General features: G+C 33.6%; 1 protein-coding gene across 3 annotated transcripts; it reads right to left on the reverse strand.

Moving 5' to 3' along the window:
* Positions 1–217: 217 nt before the first annotated feature.
* Positions 218–4,929, reverse strand: LOC129316221 (TMV resistance protein N-like). 3 transcript variants are annotated; one of them, XM_054960533.1, is made up of 6 exons: positions 4,381–4,929; positions 3,731–4,231; positions 3,051–3,578; positions 1,531–2,611; positions 1,171–1,449; positions 218–874 (listed from the first exon to the last, which is right to left on the reverse strand). In XM_054960533.1, the coding sequence occupies exons 1-6, from the start codon at positions 4,869–4,871 to the stop codon at positions 563–565; spliced, it is 3,192 nt and encodes a 1,063-aa protein (XP_054816508.1). In that variant the 5' UTR covers positions 4,872–4,929; the 3' UTR covers positions 218–562. The 3 variants fall into 3 exon arrangements, with proteins under 3 accessions (XP_054816508.1, XP_054816507.1, XP_054816506.1); XM_054960532.1 differs by having other exon boundaries at positions 3,731–4,273; XM_054960531.1 differs by having other exon boundaries at positions 3,731–4,291.
* Positions 4,930–10,762: the final 5,833 nt, after the last annotated feature.

The following is a 10,762-nucleotide window of genomic DNA, read 5'->3' on the forward strand; positions in this document are numbered from 1 at the left end:
ATTTCAATTATGTTACTGGAATCAAGAAATGACATTTAACTCGTTAAACATGTTTTAAAATGAAAAATATTTCAACTCGATCTCTATTAAAAATAGGAAGAGAAAGGTACAAGATATTCAATGAGCCATAAAATAACCCATCATATGCTTTGTATTAAAGATTAAAAAATTTCTTTTAAAAGATGTCCTATATAAAAACTGGAGAGAGTACGTAAAATTTGGCAATAAAATGTGACCATTCATTTCTTTTTTCCTTAAACATGAAAGCACATATATTCTTCTATCTTTCATGAGAAAGCCATGCCGTTGTAGATGAGAGAAGATTAAGCAACTTCTGACGATTAATTACTTCACTCACAATGATCAAGACTCAAGAATAACGGCTAATTAAATGAGTCTAACAGATGATTCACTAATTAGACTAATAAATACGACTCATTTATGAAGATGAAGTAGAGAAGTGAATTTTGAGCTCAAAGTATTCTAGTTGGTTCTCTCTCTCTGTGTGTGTGTGTGTGTGTGGCAATATCGACACTTTCAAGATGCAGGGATTATGATTGATCTATTCTTCGTCTTCCATTGATGAGAAATCCCTCGCTTGAAATATTTCACGGAGGCTTGAACAGTGACAGAGGTTCAGAGTTTCAAGAGAAGGTAAAAGAAGTATGGTGTTTGGGATCCTGGTCAAATGAGTGCACTTTCTCAGATTCAAGAATTCAAGCTGATGAAGATCTCCAATAGATGGGTGAACCCGCAATAATCCGGTACATCCTTCAAGATTTATTTTCTTAAGAGACTCTGCACCACTAAGATCTAGAGTCTCCACTAGACTTTTAGAACCACTTAGATCTATGCTTCTCAAACTTGGCAGACACTGAAAAGACAAATGGTGAGGGGGGGAAAAATTATTACTAATGAGTGACCGTTTAGAACCATGAATTAAAATCCGATATATTCAAATGAAAAGCATCAAACAACAATACACACACATACATGATCATGTTATAAGTTCCACTTTGGAGAATCTTACAGGATAAGAAGAGTTTAGAAATTTTAAGGGCTCTCGCACCTAATAAATTAGGCTTTTGAGATGAGCTCCATTTTTATGTTTGTCTCATAGCAAATTACTCATTTTAAGTTGTTTGCCCAATAAAAAGAAGAGTATTATACCTTTCTCCCTTTCCACAAGTGTCTTATATCACTGTCTGGCATGATCAACTCAACAAGATTTTTTGGATTAAAACTTGATGGTAAATAGCTGAAAGGAAATTTTTGCCATGAAAGAAATCGTAAGTCATTGGAAAGATGATTCAATTGTCCTGAAAACTTCAATGCAGGCAGTATCAAAACTCTGAGGCGGGTCATTTTTGATAAAACTTCAGCCATTAATGGAATCTTTTGCTCAACTTCTCCTTTGTTCAGAACGATAGCTTCGACAAATTTTGTTCCCTAATTAAGAATGAAAACACCATAAAGTAAGACAAACAAATAAACCTTAGCACGTAATGTAATTATGATAACACAACTCACTTTGTTTACAGATTGGAGATCTTTGTATGACCACAACCTACTTCTTTTGGCATGTTGAGGAGATTTTTCTCGAACAATTTTTTGTCCCAGTTCTTGCACCAAATCATGCATCCAGATTTTTCCGTTGACAATGCTTGCGAGTGATCGTTCACAGAGAATATGAGTTGCATATATAGCATAAAATCCACAGTACTCCATAATATTCATAACATGGTCCTTGTCTGCTCCATTAAAGAAACAAGCAATATCAAGAAATACATTTTTTACCCCGTAATCAAGTAGATCATAACTAGTTTGAAGAACTTCCATAACATCTCTGTCAGGAATTTCTTTCAATCTTTCTAACTCGGCGCTCCACTCTGATTTTTGTTTCATAAACAAACGGGAACCCAACACTTTAATTGCTAATGGAAGGCACTTGGCATGTTGAAGTAGAGCATTGGCCAAGTCTTGAAACTCACTCGGGGGATCATCGCAGTTGAAAGCTTTTACGCAAAAAAGTTGAAGAGCATCATGATGCTCTAATAGTTCGATCCTGTTGAATACATACACGCCACGCGATAATAGTATATGCTCATCCCTAGTTGTAATGATGATTCTACTCCCTGAACCAAACCAGTCTGGCTGTCCAACCAAATTGTCCAATTGTGATATACTATTAACGTTATCTACAACCACAAGAATTTTACGGGTTGAAAGCCTCATCATAATGATATGTCTTCCCACATAAGGGTCTTTCACAGGCACATCTTTACGTAGTAGTGTTTCAGAAAGGAGCTGTTGTTGTAAATGGATTATGCCAAAACGCTGTTCGACTCCACTTACATCATGAAGGAAGCAAGAAGCATCAAATTGGTAGGAGATCTTGTTGAACAAAACTGCAGCAAGAGTAGTCTTCCCTATTCCGGGCATTCCAAAGAGCCCAACAGATCGAACTTCATCTGGGTCTAAATTTAGAAAGTTTTCTAAAGCTTCAACACGAGATTGCATCCCAACAAGATCATCGGTCAAACTTGAGATTCTATGATCCAATTCCCTTATGGCTCTATCAACAATGTTATCAATCACTTTCATCTCTGATCTAAATGGAGAAAAGAAAAACATTAATCATCATCTAAGAAAACAAGGAAATAAAAATACAAAATCTCGGACTAGGAGCCCTAATGTACTTTTTTAAATTTTTTTTTTTTTTATGATGTCTTGTTCTCCCAACTCCATTTTTCTCTTTTCTAGAGATTATTGATTTCTACATGAAAAAAGTTTTGAAATAGGGGAGTTTTATAATTTTTTAAAGAAAAATATCAAAATTACACTCTTTTATCTTTAAAAAATTGTAAAAAAAAAATACAAAATTTTACCATTTTAAGACTTTAAAATATCAAAATATCTCTTATATAAAAGTCAATGATATAAAAAATCAAGTTCAGAAAGCAAAACATTACAAATGACATTAGAAAAAAAATGCATTAAAAGCCTCTAGTCCAAAATCTCAAGGGCAAAAATTGGAGAAGATTACTTACTTATTTCGTACATCAAAACCAGAGAGATTTGCTACCTGAGTGAGAGCTAGCCTCCATCTTTGTACCTTCTCTATATTATCACTCAAGTTTTGCTCATATGCATCAAAAGATTCTTTAAAAGTCCCGCCACTCTGAGTTTGTACCTCAAATGGATCCACATCGTAAAAAACTGGTAAAACAGTGCATCCCCCATCGAAAATTACCTCAGAGATCTTTGTCAGTTCTTCCAAGCACCATGTTGAATCAGCGTAGTGTTTGGAGAAGACAACAATACAAATCCTGGATTGCTCAATTGCTTCGAGAAGCTCTTGTGAAATGGAATCCCCTTTCTGAAGTCGTTGGTCATCCTTGAAGACAAATACACCTTTTCGTTGAAGAGCTGAAAAAAGATGAGCAGTGAAACCTTTTCGAGTGTCCTCGCCTCTGAAACTCAGAAACACTTCATATTTCCAGGTCCTCTGATATCTTCTTTTCCTAATCAATCTTCTCGTTTCCTCTACAATGGAATCGATAACCTCTGCCTCTGATCTTAAAAAGCAAAGCAAAAAACACAGTCATCTCCTAAGAAAACACAGATGGAATATTAACAAGAAAACAAGTCACAAGTGGAAAATGAAGGGAGCAACGAAAGTCTATTTACATAATCAAAATATATGAACAAGAAATTAAAGACAACTTACTTATTTCCTACCGCAAAACCGGAGAGATTTGCTACTTCAGTGAGAGCTAGCCTCCATCTTTGTACCTTCTCCATATCATCACTAAATCTTTGCTCATGGCTAGCAAAGGCTTCTTCGATATCCCCTTTCTGATGTCTTACATCTGATGAACGCACATCGTAGAAAACTGGGCAAATGCATCCTGAACCAAGCTTTCTATTACAAATCCATGATAGTTCTTCCAAGCACCGTGGTGAAGCAGCATATTTTTTAGATAAGACAACAACACAAATTCGGGATGCAGCGATTGCTATAAGTAGCTTTTCCGAACTGGATGAATCTCCTCTCTGGATCCTTTCTTCGTCATCCACGATGGTCGTCAACAGACCTTTTCGTTGAAGAGCTGAAACAAGATGAGAAATGAAGCCGTTGCGAATGTCCTCGTGGAAACTCAGAAACACTTCGCATGCCATTATGCTGTCTTGGACACTAGTCTCATCCATTATGTGACCCAATTTGCTTCTGATTACATTAACGATGTTACCAACAACTTCTGACTCTGATCTAGCGAGAGAGAACAAACTGAACAATATAATTCCATATATATATGTATGTATGTATGTATGTATGTATGTATAAAAACCAAAACATGAAAATAGATCATTACTTACTGAGTCCGTACATCGCAACCAGGGAGTTTTGCTATTTGAGTCAAGGCTAGTCTCCATCTTTGTACCTTCTCTATATTATCACTGAACTTTTGTTCATGTTCATCAAAGGCTAATTTGAAGCTCCCACACTGGTTTTGTACCTCATATGGATCGACATGGTAAAAAACTGGTAGAATGGTGCATTCCCCATCGAAAATTACCTCAGAGATCTTTCTTAGTTCGTCCAAGCACCATGTTGAATCAGCGTAGTGTTTGGAGAAGACAACAATATAAATCCTGGATTGCTCAATTGCTTTGAGAAGAACTTGTGAAATGAGATCTCCTCTTTGAAGACATTGGTTGGAGGTGGATATACCGTTTCGTTGAAGAGCAGAGTCAAGATGAGAGATGAAACAATTGTACGCGTCGACGCCACAGTAATTCAGAAACACTTCACACTCTGGAGTCGTCCGAGATGACGAGCTGCCCCCTTCGACGCTGGTGGAATTCATTTCAATAATGGACGAATTGAATCCCCTTTCCTCAGAGACGGTCAACTTTGTTCATGGCCCTGCGGCTGTTTCTTCTGCTCCGTAAGGTGAAGTGACCGTCGATTGTCAAGTAAAAAAAATGAGTCAACGTTGACTGATTGACTCCGTTTGCCATAAGCAGTTGGCTTGCCGGTGTGCTAAGGAGCATCTGCTCCCACATACATGGATTCTACGAATTTGGAATTTTAATTTTAATTTTAAATTAATAATTTATAAAAAAATTAATCTATTAGTTGGATTACTAATTTAGGCAGTTCAAATTTAATATAAATTATTTAATTTTAATATTATAATTATTTATAAAATGATTACCTGTATTTACTCTAGACGGTGTAGGTTTTATATTAATTTTTTTATAATTATTAAAAATTTTATTTTGTTAATACAATATTAAAAATAAAGATAATCTTCTAACATATACTTTTTTAAAAAAATTTTTAAAAAATTCTAGTAAAAAATTTTAAATCTAAATGAGTATATCTAAATAATTAATTTATAAAAATTATAAAAAAATTTTAAAATAAAATTTGGACTACTCATATTAAATTTGGACTATCATTGTTGATCAAATTTAATAAAAATATTACTTTAATAAATATAAAATTAAAATTAAAATATTTAATGTTGACTACCATCTAGATCAGATAAAGGATTAGTGGAGGGTGGGAAGAGGGGAGTTGAGTCCATATTACTTCATCCGTTTCAAATTATAACATAATTTTGAAAGAATTACATTGTCCTAAAATATAAAATAATTTAAGAAAATAAAATTTTATTAATAATATTGTTTTAATATTACTCTTTAAGTGGAGAAAAAATTGAAATAACATTATAGCATAATAGTTAAATATGTATAGGATTGTTTTTAAAAGTTTATACTTTTATTTTAAAAAATTAAGTTTATAAAATATTATTATTATATTTTATTAGTATTGTAATGTTTTCTCAAATCAATCAATAATCAATCCACTATTTCTACAAATTTTGGTGGATTCTCAATCTGATTGGTCAATTTTATTTAGTTGCATTTTGATTCAATTATAATTCTCTCCTTTTATTGGTGGATGACTTATGGTGTAAGGCAATTTATACATTATCATTGGTTGCTTCTCTCCTGTTTATACGATATCATGCGTTCGCTTCATTTTTTTCAAATTCGAAATTAATGCTCGCGATTTTTACAGCAGCAATAACTTTCTTGTAATTTGGTCAACCTCCCATACATTTCTCCATGCCACCTCATTATTTCCATTTTTGGCCCCTGCCCTGTCAATTTGTTTCGTTTCTCAATCCTCTCTATCTTCAAAATTCAAGTTCAAATTTCTAATATGAATCTTTAACTAAAATATGATCAAAGCCATCTTCATATGTCCTAATGGATTTCAGATGCTGAGATTGCTCACACAGGATGCAGATGCAACGGGCCACGGCCGCAAGAATCCCACTTAAATCAAAGTGGAGGCATGAAGAGGGGAGATATGAAAATGTTTAATGAGATAGGACTCTTTCTTAAAAAAAATGTTTCTCTAAATATATACGAGGGTTTCTTGTAGGTGGCTATTATGCATAATCCTCTTGCATGGAAGAGAAAGGAAGCGCCCAATTATTTTCATAAATCCCTGCATGCATGCAAACAAAAGTTTGTAGCATTATACTTCATTTAATTATCTGTTTCTGATTTCTTCATTTAGAAACTTGAAGTCATGCTGAGTGCAAATTCATGCCGATAGATTGATATGATTTTCAGTAATTATAAATAGCTTGAGAGAAAACTGCAATCACATGCTTTTGTGATTGAGGGGTTTTGAGAAATTTTACTGCGTGTTCGGAATATGAAAGATAAAGACACTCACTTTGAGGGGGAAAATGATGTGAAATTGTTGAGTGATCAGTGTTGGAGAACAGAACTCATCTCCAACACCTTTAGACTAAACTGCAATAAATAGCTTCGCGTGTTTGGCTTGACTACCTGTTGACAGATTGGGAAATCTATCCTCCTGATAACAGAAGCGGGGACTTCTAAAAACTTTTAGTTATTAATTGGTTTTTTTAAAATAAAAGCCAGAAATCTGAGTTCTTTATGAATTGTTTATCTCAGCTTAACTTCTTTGCTGAACTCCACATTGATTTGCATTTTGGATTGTTTACCAAACTAATGTTTTTATTTCTTATGACATCTATTATCAGGGTTTGAAGAACTTTAAAAAGTTTGGCCGAGAACTCATAATGGGATTACAAAAGATTGATGGAGACAATTACCCTGAGGTAAGGTAAGCAGTCCCACTTTCTCTGTACTTTTTTGGACTTTTTTAATTAGAGATTGATGCCAGCTTTTCTGGAAAATTTTGTTGCTGCTATGTTCTCACTGATGAATAATATGTTCTTTCCATTTAACTTTTGTTTCCCAATATTATTTCAGGGTAGGCCTGCTTCTTTTCCCAGATAGTTCAACAAATTAGTGGGAAGGGAAATGATTGTAATGATTAAATTTAGATCACATTTGCTTATTAAAATATAATGAAATGTAATGGATTGTAAAAATATAGGTCAAAATAAGATTATCAAGGAAAATAGGTGAGCACATTCATAAGGGAGAGAGGAAATTTAGTTCATAGGGTTGGAAATCATAATTTATGAAATTTTTAGAGGGTCTAAAGATTTTCATATTTTAATAAGTAAATATGTCCTTACCGATTCTAACATTCGCCATTGTTCAGCTGGAATCAGTGTTTCTCACTGTTCTGAAGATTCTGGCATTATGGAAATGTTCACCTATTCTGATCGACAGGTATCTATTCAATTAATGTTTCTATTCACATCTGTTTAAATATTGGTTTCACTGAAACCTGATCTGTGTGATTTCCTTTTTACTTTGCTTATCAAAGTCTCTTTCATCGCCTGAGGACGTCAATTCTGAGGTAACATTTGTGTTTTTTAAAATACTGTTTATCATATCCTCTTCCTATCTTTCTTCCTGCCAATGATTTATACAAGCTATTGTATTATGATCATGTCTTTGGTAACATATAAATACCATAGCTGTATTTTTCATTGTAACCCTCTTTCAGGAAAACCATTCCAGTATTCAATGCTCACAGGGAGTTATGTCTACACCGTCTTAGTCTTTAGGATTAAAGAATTCTCTTTAATATACAAGGGTTGATGATAATTTAGAGCTAGATACTCATGAACTCTCCAAGCTGTCTGACTCAAACGGAAAGAAAAGATTGAATGAAGCACCCTCTGTTTCTTAGGAGCATGGTTTAGAAATTGTGACCATGTCCACGCCAGACTTCAAGCTCATCCAAGAATCCACATTTCAGCAAGAAAGAAAAATGATTTTGGTGTACATTAGTGATGTTTTGCTGATTCATTTTGGTTATTATAATCTGCTTTGTTCATGGTAGTTGTACTACATTTTGGAGTTTATGCTATTCTGATCACTATTTTGGATTATGGGATACTAATTTTAATTTCTTTAAATTTTAATCTCAACTTTTCCGTCATTACTATTGGTTCAGCAATAATTCAACAGCCGAGGTCTTGCATAGTCTTAGTGTACATCTATTTAGTGTCTTCCCTTTAAATTGGAATTCATTAGGTTCATTTGTTGGCTGTCTAAATAGACATAATTCCATAACCATTCATACTAAAATAAATCAAGCATAACCAAAATCCAACGTCAATAATGTTCAATTTCCAGCTGTTCTTCTTGTTAAAAAAATTCCTCCACTACATACACAGTTGCCCTTCCTAAGAACATATCTTCCTAAATCCTACTAATGATTTATCATCATATTCCAAACTACTACCAAAATTCTGATATTACCTTCGTAATATAATTTTTTTAAAAAAATTATATGAATTAAAAAATTTTAAAAATTCTCACCACGTCCATTTCATCTAATGCTATATTCCCATCCAACACTTACTACGAAGAAACTTAAAATTCATGTATACTGACATTCAACTAAATATCAAAAGTTATAAACAGATAATAGCATCATATGCTATACATCCATGATCATTTAACTGGGAGAATTGTTGTAGGAGGGGGATGCTGAAGGCAAGGCTAGGGACTAGAGTGAAGTCGTAATAAGGTAGCCATATTGGAAGGTGCGGTTGGATCACCTCCTTTTCAAAGAGAGCTAATGCTTGTTGGGTATTTTGGTTTGACACTGCTTCACACCCAAACAAAAGCGAGCTACGTCTAAGTTCAATTTGGAGATGGAAGTCTTCTTTTGTTTCTCAACGGTAAAGTAAGACTAAGCTCATAAACTTATTATCCTAGATCAGAACAAGTTGATAGGATCCCCATTTTTTTGCCCCTATGTCGCCACACATGGGCACGTATAAAGGGAAAGAGAGGGATTGGGCTTCTCTCGATTTTGGCGTAGCAGCCCCCTAGCGGGAGGCCCGCATGATGAGCTATTAGCTCAGTGGTAGAGCGCACCCTGATAATTGCGTCGTTGTGCTTGGATTGTGAGGGCTCTCAATCATATGGATAGTTCAATATGCTCATCAGCGCCTGACCCTGAGATGTGGATCATCCAAGGCACATTAGCATGGTTGGATATTCCTATATTAAATGGTCATATGTTGGTTAAGGCAAAGTTAAGCATCTATTTGAATAACTTATTCTAAATTAATAATAGTCTATTCGAGTTTTAACAAGCTAAAAAAGTATATAGGATGAGTATAATTATATGTATTAGTATTTCATCAACTAGTATCTATTGGGGTTTTAACAATAACTCATTCTAAATTAACAACAATTCATTATGAATTTAACAAGCTAGGCAAGCAATAATCTATTAGACCTGTGCTTTCAATCATCAACTATAAGTATCTATTCAGATTTTGACAATAATTCATACTAAATTAATAATAGTTCACTTGAGTTTTAACAAGCTAGAAAAATGAATAAGATTGGCTTAATTATATGTGTTAGTCCTTCATTAATAAATATACATTTAGGTTATCACAACAATTCATTCAAAATTAATAACAATCTATTCTAATTTAAACAAGTTAGAAAAACTGATAGGATGGGCTTAATTGTATGTATTAGTCCTTCATTAACAAGTATCTATTTAAATTTTAACAACAATCTATTTATGATTAACAACAATACATTCAAACTTTTAATAAGTAAAATACATGAGGTTTTAAAGCCCTTAATTTGTAATTGTCTATGTCAGATTAACAAATAACATTTATAAAATAATAAGTTTTGGTTAAAAATTAACAACACACCATTATGTTATAACATAAAAGTGGTAAAAAACTTGGTTTATTATTTATATTTTTTTGCTATATATAATTAAAGAGTTTGGTGGCTCTATACTAAGCTATCAAGTTTTTTAGGTGGCCAAGGGTCATGGGATCAAACCCTCTCTTGGCCACCTAAACTATTATTCTTTTTTTTTTTTAACTTAAGGGATAATTTAATCTTTTAACTTTATAAATTAATATCAATCAATGATCAAAGATTGTATTGCAATTTTAACATCGATTGATATTAATTTATCACTGAGGTTCTTAGTTGCTATTTTCCCTTTTGACCTCTTGAAAAATAATGGATCGTGACGCCAAGTGTATCTTTGGAATTTTGTGTATCATCGGTTCTGGCTTTGGATCACACTAAGAGAGAGAGAGAGTAGGAAGAGGAGGGAGGAAGAGTGAGAGAGCAAGAGGAGGGGAGAGAGAGTCCATGCCATGCGTCTAGGGCCCACACATCAAAGTGATAGGGATTGGCTTGCTACGAATGCAAGGGAGTAAAATGCATTAAAAAATAAGTTAAGAATTTAATTCGCTTCTAAATTTATTATTTAAAGTTTAAATTATTATTT

Source organism: Prosopis cineraria, unplaced genomic scaffold (assembly GCF_029017545.1).
Source record: "Prosopis cineraria cultivar Desert tree isolate PC_DT_omini unplaced genomic scaffold, ASM2901754v1 PC7, whole genome shotgun sequence".
NCBI classification, from domain to species: Eukaryota; Viridiplantae; Streptophyta; class Magnoliopsida; order Fabales; family Fabaceae; genus Prosopis; species Prosopis cineraria.

Excerpts from the sequence above, each read along its gene's own strand:
- LOC129316221 (XM_054960531.1), bottom strand. The coding sequence starts at position 4,871 with ATGAATTCCACCAGCGTCGAAGGGGGCAGCTCGTCATCTCGGACGACT. Across the intron at positions 2,612-3,050 it reads GGTTTTGATGTACGAAATAA|ATCAGAGATGAAAGTGATTG; the intron begins GTAAGTAATCTT and ends TTCTCCATTTAG. Across the intron at positions 875-1,170 it reads ACTTGTGGAAAGGGAGAAAG|TGTCTGCCAAGTTTGAGAAG; the intron begins GTATAATACTCT and ends TTGTCTTTTCAG.